The sequence below is a fragment of the Lampetra fluviatilis genome, chromosome 33 (assembly GCF_964198595.1).
Source record: "Lampetra fluviatilis chromosome 33, kcLamFluv1.1, whole genome shotgun sequence".
Taxonomy (NCBI): Eukaryota; Metazoa; Chordata; class Hyperoartia; order Petromyzontiformes; family Petromyzontidae; genus Lampetra; species Lampetra fluviatilis.
Genome location: NC_136307.1, coordinates 6556102 through 6571407, shown reverse-complemented (window position 1 = coordinate 6571407; position 15306 = coordinate 6556102). Strand labels below are relative to the sequence as shown.

General features: G+C 47.3%; 1 protein-coding gene across 1 annotated transcript in view; it reads left to right on the top strand.

Annotated features, from left to right (window-relative positions):
- Window positions 1-391: 391 nt before the first annotated feature.
- Window positions 392-15306, top strand: part of LOC144943996 (mitogen-activated protein kinase kinase kinase kinase 5-like) — a 35527-nt gene continuing 20612 nt past the window's right edge. The window contains exons 1-9 of the mRNA XM_078871944.1: window positions 392-1066; window positions 9483-9540; window positions 9860-9950; window positions 11397-11461; window positions 11734-11789; window positions 12389-12436; window positions 13301-13343; window positions 14147-14219; window positions 14862-14993. Coding sequence (XP_078728070.1) covers window positions 893-1066; window positions 9483-9540; window positions 9860-9950; window positions 11397-11461; window positions 11734-11789; window positions 12389-12436; window positions 13301-13343; window positions 14147-14219; window positions 14862-14993 — 740 coding nt within the window. The 5' untranslated portion in view covers window positions 392-892. The remainder of the gene's footprint in view (window positions 1067-9482; window positions 9541-9859; window positions 9951-11396; window positions 11462-11733; window positions 11790-12388; window positions 12437-13300; window positions 13344-14146; window positions 14220-14861; window positions 14994-15306) is intronic.

Genomic DNA, 15306 nt, shown 5'->3' with positions numbered 1-15306 from the left:
AGCGGGGATTGAGAGGCGGGAGGAGGAGGGAGGGGGGGATTGAGTGAAGGGGATTGAGCGCGTGAGTGGATTGAGAGGGGAAGGATTTAGGGTGGGGTGGGAAGATTGAGAGGGTGGGGGTATTGAGAGGGGAGGGGATTGAGAGGGTGGGGGTATTGAGAGGGGAAGGGATTGAGAGGGTGGGGGTATTGAGAGGGGAGGGGATTGAGATGTGGCGGAGGTGGGGGTGGCGTCACGGTGGACTGGCGGATTGCGGTGGGAGGAAGCAGGCGAGGGAGGGTTACATGGGGAGCGTGGGGGGGGGTCACGATGTACTGGAATTAAGTTGTGGGGGGGGGCAAAGAGCAGGGAGGGGATGGAATGAGGGAGGGAGGGAGTGGGAGGAAGCGGATTGAGGTGGAAGTGGAGGCATTTGGCAGATGTTGGGGCCAGAAGTCAAAAAACAAGTCGCGTCTCTCGCATCGTGGCCCCCCCACCCCAGCCTCACGCGGGCGCCGAGGAGGGGCTGCTGATGACCGCCCAGCTCGGTGCCGGTTACAAGACACCTTTTCTGTGTGAGCGCTTCTGTCGGGCTCTCTTCACAGCGCTCTTCTTAAACCCACTGGCTGGACGAAGACCTCTCCGCGTCGCGCCCAACAACATGCGCGTTGTTTAACCATACTTGACCATGCTGGTCGGTGCGCGTTAGTTAGTCGGGCGAGGCCCAGGCACGGGTTCAGACTCGAACTCATGCTCATCGGGTGAAGAGTTGCGGGACGCGAACCACTGCGCCGGCGAGCGGTGACTGTCGACACGAAAAACAGTCTATAGCGTAGAACCTGCACGGCTTTAGGAACCTTTAGGAGGTTCGTGGTCGCGGTGAGCGAGTGGAGTCGACGAGAGAGAAGAGACGATGAGCGAACTTGGAACTTCAGAGGTGGTCGGTCAGCCGAGACTGGAGTCTAACCGCGACGCGGCGAAGCAAGGGGACGCAGACCAAGAGCCGGACTCGAACTCGGAGTTGTTGCATCGCGACCTGCAACTCATGCAGCGCGTTGGCGCGGGCACATACGGAGACGTGTTCAAGGTAGGTGAGCGCAGACAACGCTGACACGATTCGTGAGTCGTGTCAGGGGTCCAGTTTGCGTGTCTCTCTCACTCACCCTCTCATTCTCCCCGTGGCCGCGTGGATTTTTCTCCGGGTCCTCCGGTGTTTCCCAACCCCCACCCATGGGTGGAAAAAAAAACGATTTTTCCAGCGGCAGGCATCGTTTTTTTTTAAATCCTTTATATTAAGTTCACTTTCTTTCTTGCTTGCGCGCTTACGACCGTGCAAATCTTTCGGTCGTTTTTTAACCCACTTACCGTGATCAAATCTAGCTGACATTTTGCACATAGACTCGTTGCGCGTGACAATTTATTTTCGTGAAAAATTGTTTTCCAAAATGTTACACTTTTTAGGATTTTTTTTATATTTAATTACCAATTGCTTAATGGTGGCAGGCAATCATCTGACCCATAGGTGGCAGCCATCTCAAGCCAGAGGACGAGATGACTCTAGCCGCCACGCATATAAAGGATTTATAGTTAAAAACTTTGTTTTTACGGGTTAATTTTTTTTGTTTGAACCAATTAAACCGGATTTCTCCCATTCTCAGTTGATCGGGTTTAATATAAAAGACAATTAAACCCGATTGTAAAAAACCCGACTGTGCCATCCTTGCCCCCACCACTCTTCACGTAGAATGAACGTGCGTTTAGAGTGCTTGGCTGCTGCCATCAATTTGCACGTGATAAGCCACTTCGATGAGCTGTCATTTGTTGATAGCCAGGTCGCTTCTGAAAAATAGCTATGTAGCCCAGTGGGCCTTACCTCGTAAAATAAAATAGATTGTTTAAATAGTTGTTAGTTTGCCATATTATAAAGTTACCCGCAGATTACTCAATTGGGATTATACGGTGCAAATCAGCAACCATCGCTCCCTAATGGCAAACTTAATGCGACTTTTGCATGCGATGTACTGAGTCACGTTGTGCGACACAGGGACAGCTGCCACTTGGGTGCCCTTTCAAATGTGTTGCAATGAAATCGTACAACGCTCTGAGACACCCCGGCGCATAGGAGGGAGCTCTATTCAAAACAAATGTTGTAAAATTATCGCTGTATTCTTACGGGAATAATCATCACGGGGGAGTGGTGGTGCAGTGGTTATCGCAATACGTTACGAACCCGGCGACCAAGGTCGAATTCCAGCCACGCCCAACGTCAGTGGCGACTTATATCAGAACCGATCCACTTACCTCCCGCACTGACCAATGTGGTGAAGTATGGTTAAACACAACCCCTGACAACCGACATGGCGTGGGGAGCCCTTCATCCAACAGTGGATGAACATTAGAGCTGACAAATATTTTAATTAAATCAAGAAAGTCAGTGATCAAAATGACACTTGCTCATGGCTTGGGCGAGTATCGCTTTTGGGCGACCGCTGTTGACTTCCCACAGAGTGATGCTCGTTTTATCGACCCGGAATGGATGATGGACTGAGTCGTCCCTGGATTTGTAGCTCGTGACCTTTGTTGATTGTGAATCGGGTGGTCTCTTGGGAAAGCTTGACGGAGCCTGAGTATCCTGCTACACTGGAATGTTCAACCAATTCTCCGATTAATTATGGAGGAAACCCGAGATACTGGAGAAAATACACTTGCCCGAGTGGGAGATTGTGGGTGAGGCGACGCTTTACTGATGAGTCTCAATAAAGTCTAAACTAGAGCATGGTTACCAGGCTCAATTAAATAAACAAAACTTTAAATTGACCACAAATGATCGCTCAACAAAGTGGCTTATCATGTGGAAATGTATCGCAGCCAAATATTCTAAACGCATGCTGATGTTAAATTCAGAGGGAAAAACCGGAAGAGCCGGAGAAAAATAACCCACGCAACCACGGGGAGAACATGTAAACTCAAATATACAACAGCAGGCGTCAGTGTCGGGATCGAACCCACGACCTCCTGTATACCAGGCGAGGTAGTTAACATCTCGGCACTGTGGCGCCCACGGCAGCTGTTATCCTTACATGTCACCAACATTTCCATCAGCCATTCTATTCACACAGTCGTTGCCATCGCTGACGATCTCGCGATGGCTCGGCGAGCTGATTTCACCGCTCCATCTCCCACAGTGGTTGTTTTCACTCGGTCGCGTGTCCCTTCCTTTTGGCTGTCACTCCATCTTTTCAACCAGTCTACACAACAAAGGCTCATTCCTAACAGCGTGCTTCAGCCTCACAATAATAATATCCAGGGCCTACCTTGGCTCCTCCCACCCTCAACCAGTATATATACAAGGACTGTTTTCTTGGAATTTATCTTACTTGATACAGCTATCGTGCTGTGACGGTTCCACCTGAAGACGGAGGCTTGTGTTGCCTCCGAAACGTCGTAATTTTTATTTTATTTTTTATTTTACTTTTATTAATTTTAATTTTTTACCTACGTGACTTTACCGAAAAAAACCTAAGAATATGAATCCTTGCAGTCACGAAAGCTTCAAATCTAAAATTGTCACTCCATCATTATTTGGTTCTTTCGGTTAAGTCACGTCTAAAGATAAAATAATAAATTAAATAATAGAATACGACGTTTCGATTGCAACACAAGCAATCATCATTCGATTGCAACACAATGCTTGTGTTGCAATCGAAACGTCGTATTCTATTATTTAATTTATTATTTTATCTTTAGACGTGACTTAACCGAAAGAACCAAATAATAATTCCTGCAGTCACGAAAGTTCTAAAATTAAGATTGTCACTCCATCGTGAAGCTTCGATCCAGGGCCGTCATCCCTCCGAGCCACGTGTCCTGCCCAATCCCACTCGCACTTTTCTTAACAGTCAATAACATGTCTCTCGTTTGCGTTTCGTCTCCGACCCGTGTGTGTTCATCCCCATCTGTCTCGTTCTCGGTCTCTCATTGTCATTCCGAGTTTGTGTCTGCCCATTTGACTTCGCTTCCTGCGACGTTCCTCGTCGCTGACAGCTTCGGGATGTTTTCATTATAACATTTCAGTTTCGCGTTTTTTTTTATTTTCATGCCGATCCGCCTTCAAAAATATTGAACGCGTTCGTCAATAACACTGTGCGGCCGTGAAATTATTTTAAAAAACACGGCAGGCAACGTTTCAGGCAATGATCCTTCTTCCTCGGACATGATGTGCCCTATAATATACAGTACAGTATGTTCTTTTAAGCCGCTGTGCTATTGACTATTGTGTTACATAATCCGGAGACTACAGAGACAGTGCGTACGTTAGCTGACTTGTGTACGTTAGCTGACTTGTTTTTAAATATAAAATCCGCATCAGGTCCAATTGTGTAAAATGCAGTCTCTTCAACTATTCCTATCCATCTTTTTGGTTCTTTCGGTAAAGTCACGTAGAAGGGAGATAATAAAATTATAAAAATAAAACATAATAAAATAATACAATTCTCACTTTAAATCGAAATTTATTCCTATCCACTATATCGCTCTGTTTATTTGCTATGAAGAACGGTCAATGCCCGAATCGTCGCCGTTTAAATATTTGTTTTCTTTTAAGGCCGCAATCTTATCGACGAATTTGTTGAGTGTTGTTGTGTGTGCACCGCTGCCAACGCAGAAGTAGCAGCAGCGTCACTGTAATATTTCGCCTTCGAAAATGTCAATTTTGTCTCTTTCCGATTGAGTTCCTCTGACAATTACTGCTCTTTTGTTCCGCAAACTTCGTTCCGTGTGTTTTTTGTATTTGCTCGTTTATTCATTGAGTCAAAACGTTTTTCGCGGCCCTCTTTGTTGAGTTATTTTCTTACGTCCTTCCACAATTTCCTGCCGTTCACAAATAATTAAATCACAGTTATAATGACGATATCATCAACAAAGCTGAGATCTCGATGTAAAGCTTTCGTGACTGCAGGGATTAATCTTCTTGGTTCTTTATGTAAAGTCACGTAGAAGGGAAATAATAAAATAATAAAAATAAAACAATAAAAAATTATTCTCACGACGTTTCGGCCACAACGCAAGTCTTTCCGACAGACCTGTTCTTCACCTGAGGACGGCTGCTTGCGTTGTGGCCGAAACGTCGTGAGAATTATTTTTTATTATGTTTTATTTTTATTATTTTATTATTTCCCTTCTACGTGACTTTACCGAAAGAACCAAGAAGAAAAAGCTGATATCATGAACACTTTCCCCATGTTGGTTTACCGTCTCTATTTCTTCAGTCAAGCGTTGAGACGGCTCGGCTTCAGATACATCTGAGAAAGAGACAAGTCAAGGCATAAGCTTTCTTGCTCGCTTGCATGTTGCGTCTTGGCTCAAAGTCCCGCTCCTTGCTCAACACCTCACTTGAGGCTCCCGCAGCACGCAGAACACGCGCTGCTGGTTGCAAACGCAGCCATCGTGTTTCTGATTGTTCTCTCGTAGGATTGTGAGGACATGACAGATTGTTGTTACTCGTCTCGTGAAATCAATTGAACATCTAATCTTCTTCCTGGCATTTTTCCCACCACGTGGTGGCGGGAGGGGCGGGGGGGGGCTTCCTTGGTTTTTCTTCTCCACTCAGACCGGTCCTGGGCCATCATCTCCACGCCCGCTACAACTTGCTTTGCAAGGAATTTGATGCCTAACTTTGTTTTAACATTGATTTATGTTTGTGCAATACTTTTAATATCTCGTGTGATATCATTGGGTTTGTGCTGATTTCTGTTTGCTGCATTGCTGTACTTAATTTGACTGCTTTTTTTATTTTGTCATTTTTAATGACCCTGATTCCTCGTGAAAACGAGACAATGTTCGTCTCTTGAGTTCTGACCTGATTAAGCGAAAAAAAACTCGAAAACTTGGACTCCACAGTCCTTCATATCCCTGGTTCGCCACGTGGAGCCACCTCTCTCTCAGCTCTGCCACTCGGTCTCCACGCTGGTGCTTTTCCGCGTTCATCGCCTTCAATCTTCCGACATAGGATTCTCTTTCAGCGTGTCTGACTTGGGCGCCACGAGTGCTTCATTGCAGTCGGGACGGTCTGGAACGCTCTTCGCTCTGTTATGTTTTGCACCAGTCCACATTCATCTCGCCTTATTCTGTCCTATGTTTGTTAAACCTGTTTATACGATTATAGGAATATAGGGTGCCGTAATATGAGATTGTTATGGACAGGCATAGTGGTAGTGCATTTGCACCTCCTATTAGCACGGTTGGCTATGTACGGTGCCAAAGAAGTTTAACATATATTACTCCAAGCCAGCCTAACCCGCGTTCCATAGACCATCGAGTGACAAACTAAGCCTTGCGTGCCACTAACCCTACCGGTTAGTTCTCAGCCTGACTCAGATGGGCACCACCAAGTCTTCTTACCCCTTCACCGTCGCTTCATTCCTGAGATCCGGTCCATCAGATTCGTCTTGCGATGACATCTGCTCGTGCTTGGCTCACCGCTTTAAATTCTAGATTTGAAGCTTTCGTGACTGCAAGGATTCATATTCTTAGGTTTTTTAGGTAAAGTCGCCTAGGTAAAAAATTTAATTAAAATTAATAAAAGTCAAATAAAAATAAAATAAAAAATCACGACATTTCGCAGGCAACACAAGCTTCCGTCTTCAGGTGGAACCGTCACAGCACGCTTGCTGAAGGTGATACAGCAAGCGTGCTGTGATGGTTCCACCTGAAGACGGAAGCTTGTGTGGCCTCCGAAACGTCGTGATTTTTTATTTTATATTTTATTTTACTTTTATTAATTATTTTTTTTTTACCTACGTGACTTTACCGAAAAAAACTAAGAATTTCACCACTTTAAACTCCAGTCACATCTCCTCCTCACCCCGCGCGCACAAAGCCGATTTGCACTCACATCCCGCGATTGAACTGGACTTACCACTCGACGTTCGACCCGCGAATACAGTGATTACAATAATGGAAAGTATTTAACCGCGCGCGACCTCATCGACAGCCGTTATTCCTTGATCATTAGCCCATCACACGCGACCTGGCGATAAACTAAAGTCAACCTATTGCTGCTGCTGGTTGGACAGCAGCTGTGGGAGGGGGAGGTGGTGGTGGAGAGGGGGGGGATTTAAGAAACTTGCACAATTGTTTCAGCTGCCGCGCCGGGAGAATCGAATCAAACCCAGCGACCTCTGCAGGATTGAGGATTGCCCAGTCCAGTCCGCTGACAATTTACACCCACCGACTGTAGCAGCATTGACCCCCGGTCTTCAATATCCAGACTAAACAAAAAAACAACCCATCCTAGGCGGGGGGTGGGAGAAACAAAATATTTGTGGCACGTTTACTGTTCTCCAAACCCAAATGTCAATGTGAGCCTGGCCATTATGAGATGTGTGTTATGTTAAGGGGGGCGGTGTGCGGGGTGGGGGGCTGGCCCTGGGGAGGGGGGCGGAGATAGGGAGGGAGGGGAGATGAAGGGTGGGGTGAGTTTTTTCCTGCGACCCACAAAGCCATTGTGTTTGTGAGTAAAAATGGGCCATTGTTGTTGTTAGTTTCGCTGCTTATTTATGGAGACAATTCCGTTGAGCTGAGTGACGACGACTTCGGTGTTGGAAAACAAAAATCACCATCGCTCATTATCGTATTATTTAGTTGTCATCATCATCAGTCGTGATCAATCCACTGCTGGACGAAGGCATACCTAATTTGCCTTAATCTATCACGATCCGGCGATGTAGCGGCACAATTGTACAATATCTCTACATAACAAAAAGGCTCAGTCCCTTTTACACGCACCTTTACATCATCCGCACCTAGTTAACACAACAAAGGCTCATTCCTAGCAGCGTGCTTCAGCCGCACCGAACCTCACAATAATAATATCCAGGGCCTACCTTGGCTCCTCCCACCCTCAACCAGTATATATACAAATACTGTTTCTTGGAATTTCTCTCACTTGATACAGCTATTGTGCTGTGACGGTTCCACCTGAAGACGGAAGCTTGTGTTGCATCCGAAACGTCGTGATTTTTATTTTATTTTTATTTTACTTTTATTAATTTAAATTTTTTACCTACGTGACTTTACCGAAAAAACCTAAGAATATGAATCCTTGCAGTCACGAAAGCTTCAAATCTAGAATTAATTGTACAATAATCAAATAAACATTCAGCACACTCATCAACAACACTGGCCTTGGAAGCAAATAAATATATAATTGACGACGATTCAGGAAATGTCCCTTCTTCATAGCACATTAAGTTGTGTTGTTAACTGTGCTTGTGCACCACTGCCAACGCAGCAGCACCTCATAAATAATTTAATTATATCATGAATGCATTCAAACATCAGCATCACCACTACCATCATCATCAGCATCACGTTCAACAGTCACCACCTTTATCATTTCACCAATCATCTTGAATTACCGTCGTTGCCAATAAAAATCCTCAGCTTGGTCACCAACACAACCCATACGGGTTACGCCGTATTCTTGTGCAGGGAAATTGAGTTTTCAAGTCCGTGCAGCGTACAGCCGTTTCAACACGGGCATTATTTTATTTGTCTATTTGTGTTTCTCCATTGTGATGGGACTTTGTAGAATGAACGTTGAGATTTATAAGGGCACGGGGTGACCGATAAGGTCTGACATAGTCTGTAATGAGTTAGGCACTGATAAGGGGTTGACAAGTATGCCAACATCGTCTGCACTATAATCACTGCCGATATAATGAACATCATCAGTTTAACACGTCGGCTTTCGCGACCAATATCATCCACAACGCAGGTTTTTTTAGTTAGATTGCGGCGTAAATATATAAATCATCACCACCATCACCACTGCCATTGTTATGATCCTTGCTACCATCATCATCATCGTCCGCAAATTGTGAAACCACACACATGGTGTGGCTGCACAATTTGGTGGAAGTACAGTATATCAAAATCTTCAACACGGGGGAGACAAAGGCGGTCTGGTATTGCAAGACCTCGCTCGTTTATCAAATTAATATTTATTTTAAAAAATTTGCTCGTCTTGCAAAACACTCGCAGACCAAGTTACTCGCAATCCAATGTTTTGGACACACCATCACCAGTTCAGAGATGGACTTAATAGGTCCTCATCGACAGCACTTGTTTCAACAAGCTAATGGGAACCTTTGGATATTGTGCGTGGAGGTGCCTATATATATGCGGTAGTGAGGCTGTTAGCGCTACGCTGCGCTACGAACCCGGACACCCCAGTTCGATTCCCGCTCAAGGCCAACACCGGTGACGATGATCTGAACCGGTCCTGGGCCTCCCCTAGGTCGACTCAGCCTCAAATGAGTACCTGGTGCGGTGTGTAGTAAACATCGCCACTGGGGAGACAAAGGCGGCCAGGCGTGGCGTTGGCCACCCACCTCCTCGTGCGCCGTGCCGGCCTTCATAGGTGCTACTCGCTAACAGCACTTGCCCCTACAGTCTGTTAAGGCTACACAGGGATCTTTGTCTTTGTGTTTATATGTGTGCAGGCAAGGCGCATTCACAGTGGACAGGTGTGTGCAGTCAAAGTTGTGAGGATTGAACCAGGTAAGTCCTAAAGTTTACCTCTGTGTGTGCATTTACGTCTGTTAAAGGCTATACGGGGGATGTTTGTGTATGGGGATAGGTGGTGCAGTGGTTTATGCGCTGTGATATTCGGAAGCCACTGGAGCTAGATTGAAAACTCGTTTCTTGAGAACTGCTTTTTGTGTTTAGTTTGTTGTCCTTCCACCGCACCTCCAATTAACACGGTTGGCTATGTACGGTGCGAAAGAAGTTCAACTTACGTACATACAAATGGGGCTGTGGATGATACGATGAGTTATCGATGTGAATGACCGGGGTACAAGTCATGCTCGCTCTGCAGGCGAGGAGCTGGGGGCGATGGAGCAGGAGATCAAGGTTTTGCGCGAGTGCGAGAATCACAACATCGTCGCCTTCTACGGCAGCTTCCTCCGGTGAGCGCCTAATCTCACACTTCCCAACGGGCTCGCAACATCAGCAACATCATCATCATCGGCAGCAACATCATCATCATCGGCAGCAACATCGCCGAAAACATCATCACCATCAGCAACATCGCCGACATTACCAAGCTGCAGCGTGTTCAAATTTCTCTGCCACGTGTCGTGACGGGTACTGCAAGATCCGACCGTGCCCATCCAGTGCTCGCTGAGCTGCATTGGCTTCTGGTTGCCGAACGAAAACGTTATAAGGTCGCACTCATTACACACACAGAGTGCCAGCCTCAAATGAACCACAACACCTTGCTGATCTCGTCAAGGAGCATAAACCATCACTCGAACTCCCGTCATCCTCGCTGCGGCTTTTGGCTGGCCATCGAACAAAGACGGTCAATGCATCGCACGCTTTCAGATACGCTTCTGCGGCCGTCTGGAACACTCTTCCTTCCGATATTATGAAGCCACTGGAGCTATGCGCGTTTAAATCATCTAGATTGAAAACTCGTTGCTATAGACCTGCTTTTTGCCTTTAGTTTGTTGTCCTTCCCCCGCACCTCCGGTTAGCACGTTTGGCTATGTATTGTGCGAAAGAAGTTCAACACACATACACACATCGGCAGCAGCATTCTCATCCGTGTCACGGTCATGATACGGGCGGCCAAGATGTGAGGTCGATGGTTCCCCCACTGTCCAGGCTGAATAGTCATGTCCTCGTGGAATTTTATAGGAGCGACATTTATTTATTGATTCGTGTTGTGCGTTGGCCTCATCATCTGTTCACAAGTGTGTGGAGGGTGTATGACCGCCGCGTGTGTGCATGTGTCTTTGTGTGGGGAGTGGTGGTGTACCGGTTAGCGCGCTGCGCTATGAACCCAACGACCCGAGTTCGATTCCTGCTCACGGCCAACTCCAGTGACGATTATCTGAACCGGTCCTGGGCCTCCCCTCGGGCGACTCAGCCTCAAATGAGTACCTGGCGCAGTGTGTAAACATCACCACTAGGGAGACAAAGGCGGTCGGGCGTGGTGCTTGGCCACCCACCCCCTCGTGTACCGTTGCGGCCTTCATAGGTGCTCGCTAACAGCACTTGCCTCTACAGTCTGTTAAGGCTATATGGGGGGTCTTTATCTTGTGTTCATGTGGGGAGCGGAAGTGCAATGGTCAGCATGCTGCATTGTTAACACGACGACCTGAGTTTGATTCCCGCTCATTGTCAACATCTGTGGTGAATTTATGAACCAGTTCTGGACCTCCCCCCCTCCCCTACATCAACTCAGCCTGATGATGTGCCATGGTTGACTTTCCCAGTGGATCTTTGTTTACGTGTCTTTGTCTTTTTTGGTGTGTATGTGGGGGCCTTCAAAGGCACTCGCGAACAGCACTTGCCCCAAAAAGTCTGTGAAGGCTACACGGGGGATCTTTGTCTTTGTGTGAGTGCAGGCACGACGAGCTCTGGATCTGCATGGAGTTCTGCGGAGGAGGCTCCCTGCAGGACGTGTATCATGGTAGCCAGACATACCCACCACTTCTTCATCATCGCCATCATCATCATCACCACGACCACTACCATCATCATCATCATCATCACTGTCATCATCATCGTCACGACCGCCACCATCATCATCACTGCCCCATTGCTTCCCTGGAAAATATATATCTCAGAGCCTGCATCATCTCACTGTGTCCCTTGATCCCTGTATTCTCCACGTCCCAATGTGTCCTTGTGTTTCCCGTGTGTCCTCCGTGTCTCACCGCGTCTCCGCGTGTCTCCGCTTAGTGACGGGCGGCCTGGCGGAGCGACAGATTGCCTTCGTGTGCCGTGAAACCATCAAGGTAGGGCCGGAGATTTGACTCCCTCTCACTTTCTGTCACGGTGGCGAGATGTTAACTACCTCGTCTGGTTTACAGCAGGTCGTGGGTTCTATACTGACCCTGACGCCTGCTGTATATTTGGAGTTTGAATTTTCTCCCCGTGGTCGTGTGGATATTTATCCAGGTCCTCTGGTTGTTTTCCTCCACATTTAGAATCAACGTGCGTTTAGAGTATTTGACTGCTATACATTTCCAAGTGATACACCACTTTGTTGATCTATCATTTGTGTCCAGGTCGCTTATGAAAAAGAGATATATTGCTCAGTAGGCCTTACCTGGTAAAATGAAAAATATTTTAGTTTAGTTTCCTCTCCTGCTCTCCCTGTCCCTCTCTTTATCCCTATTCTTGTCTCTCCCTTTCTCTTGATCTCCATCTCTCGATATATCTCGCGTTCTCTGCACCTTTCTCTCCATCCATTTAATATCGCTCTCATTCTCTCACTCTCTTCCTTTCTCTCTCGTATGTTCTCTCAACCTCTCTCATAGTCTGCTGTTCTTCTATCTTTCACGCTCCTTTCTTGATCTCTCTCTTACCCACTAACCACTGGCATCTCTCCCAGGGCTTGACTTATCTGCACAGCAAGAACAAGATCCATCGAGATATCAAGGTGAGGCCGCTCACAGATCAGAGCCGATACAGAGCCACTGACCTCAAGGTCTTCGAGTATCATGTCAAGTGTAACTGGGGTCAACTCAGCCCAATAATCATCATCATATTTAATATCACCACCTCACACCATCAGCATCAACATGATCAATATCAGTAGAACCACCATCATCAATCTCAATATCACCACCATCACCACAGTCATCATCAATATCATCATTTCCTATATCATTATCAATATCATCATTTCCTATATCATTATCAATATCATCATTTCCTATATCATTATCAATATCATCATTTCCTATATCATTATCAATATCATCATTTCCTACATCATTATCAATATCGCCACCACCTACTTGGTCATTATCAATGTCGCCACCACCGTCATCATCAACGTCGCTACTTGACCCCGTGGATTGGAAGCTACTGGAGGTGTTGGGTGAGAAGTCTGGCAGCGGGCATTTTGGATAATTTCGATTTCATTCAGACACTGTCTTTCCGACAGACCTGTTCTTCACCTGAGGACGGCTGCTTGCGTTGTGGCCGAAACGTCGTGAGAATTATTTTATGATGTTTCATTTTTATTATTTTATTATTTCTCTTCTACGTGACTTTTCCGAAAGAACCAAGAAGATTTTGGATAATCTTGAGTTTGGAGGTGAGAGCTTTATGGAGGTCGCAGAGGAGAGAGTCGAAACAGTGCAGTCTATAAACATCAGCACCGGGAAGAAAAAGGCGGTCGGCGCGTTGTCCGTGGCTGCACCACCACCTCGTGCCTTAATAGGCGCTCGCTAATAGAATCTGCCGCGACCATGTGTGTGTGGTGTAAACGAGAGATCTTGGTCTTTTGTGTTGCCAGGGAGCCAACATCCTGCTGACCGAGAGTGGCGACGTGAAGCTGGGTGAGTCCTCGACATCAAACCGTGATTTAGCGAGGACGACTAAAACATTACACGAGTTGAGAGCGCACGTGGGCTCGAAGTTTTACCCCAAATTTGTATTTGCATTCGCCCAGAGCTCAGTTCTAGCTGGGTCTTTCCAGGGTCGGGCAATCCGGAAAATATTTCTGCACCTGGCACACCACATCCTGTATACTTATCGCTATGGCTGTGGCTACTGCTGGCCACATGCCACCGACTCCAGTCTACAAGCGACCCAGGAAATATAATCTGTGAGAAATTAAAGCCCTGCAGAGTCTCTTTTTTTGTTGACATTTCCATATACAGTTAACCTTGGATTGCGAGCATAATTCGTTCCGGAAACGTGTTTGTAATCCAAAGCACTCGTATATCAAAGCACTCGTATATCAGTTGTGATCACGTGACGCTCGGCAGACAAAGCGTATTACACATACTACTCGTATTGCAAGACCTCGCTCGTTTATCAAATGAATATTTATTTTTTAAAAATTGCTCGTCTTGCAAAACACTCGCAGACCAAGTTACTCGCAATCCAAGGTTTTACTGTAGTAGCACCTTACCGCTCTTCTAACAGTCGCCGCAGAAGAGTGATTGATAGTCGCAGTAAAAGCGTGATGAGGGGGTGACTGACCGCGAGTGACTGGAACGAATCAGTGAGCGCGGGGGGGGGGGTCATGAATCGACGTGACAGCTTTACGTTTAGAACGTGTATGGGGCATCTGAACGAGCGTGCGCGTGCGTGGTGTGGTGAGTCTTCATACATATTGCGATGCCGTGTGACGTAGCGGACTTCGGGGTGTCCGCCCAGCTGACCGCCACCCTGGCCAAGCGGAAGTCGTTCATTGGCACGCCGTACTGGTGAGTGAGCCTGTCGCGCGAGCACACTACTACGCGTACGTGTAGCGGCCATTTTTCTCCATCCGCTGCTGGATGAGAGGGTCTCCCAATGCCGTGCCGTTCGTGAGGGTTGTTTCGCCATACTTCACCATGTCGGTCGGTGCGGCTTTGGCGGAGGTTGGGAGGCAACTCGGATTAGCACGGTTGGCGACGTAGAGTGCGAAAGAAGTTCAACATACATAAACTAAAATGCCTATATTTTACCAGGTTAGGCCTACTGAGCTACATAGCTCTTTTTCAGAAGCGACCTGGCCACAAATGACAGCCCAGTGAAGTGGCTTAACATGTGTAAATGTATAGCAGCCAAATACTCTGAACGCATGTTTGTAAATATGGAGGGAAAAACCGGAAGACCCGGAGAAAAATCCATGCGACCACGGGGAGGACATGCAAACTCCAATTATACAGGCGTCAGGGTCGGGATCATAGCCACGAGCTCCTGTATACCAGGCGAGGGAGTTAACATCTCGCCACCGTGGTGCCCAAAGTCTGTGTATACATACTTATGCACACAGACTTTGAAGCGCAATACAAAGCGGCTGGCTCCCCACGCTTCCTGGTTGAGCCACCTTGCCCGTCCCCCTGTGATCGATGGCCCCCCAGGATGGCCCCAGAGGTGGCGGCCGTGGAGAGGAAGGGCGGCTACGGACGGCAGTGCGACGTGTGGGCCCTGGGCATCACGGCCATCGAGCTGGCCGAGACGCAGCCGCCGCTCTACCACCTCCACCCCATGAGGTTTCGGCGTCGCCCACGTTACACGCCTCTCGCCCCGTCGCCCACGTTACACGCCTCTCGCCCCGTCGCCCGCCGTCCTCGTCTTCCCAACTTCTGCATCTGCCATCCTCCACATCTCCTACGTTACAAATCTCTCACCATCCTGACAAATATCCTACCCTCCACATCCGTACCTCTGATTAGCGCGGTTCGCTACGTATGGTGCGAAAGAAGTTTAACATACATCTCCTACCTTTCAAATCTTCTGACCTCCACATCGTCTGTCTTACAAATCTCCCACCCTCACCATCTCCTACCTTTCTCATCTCGCACC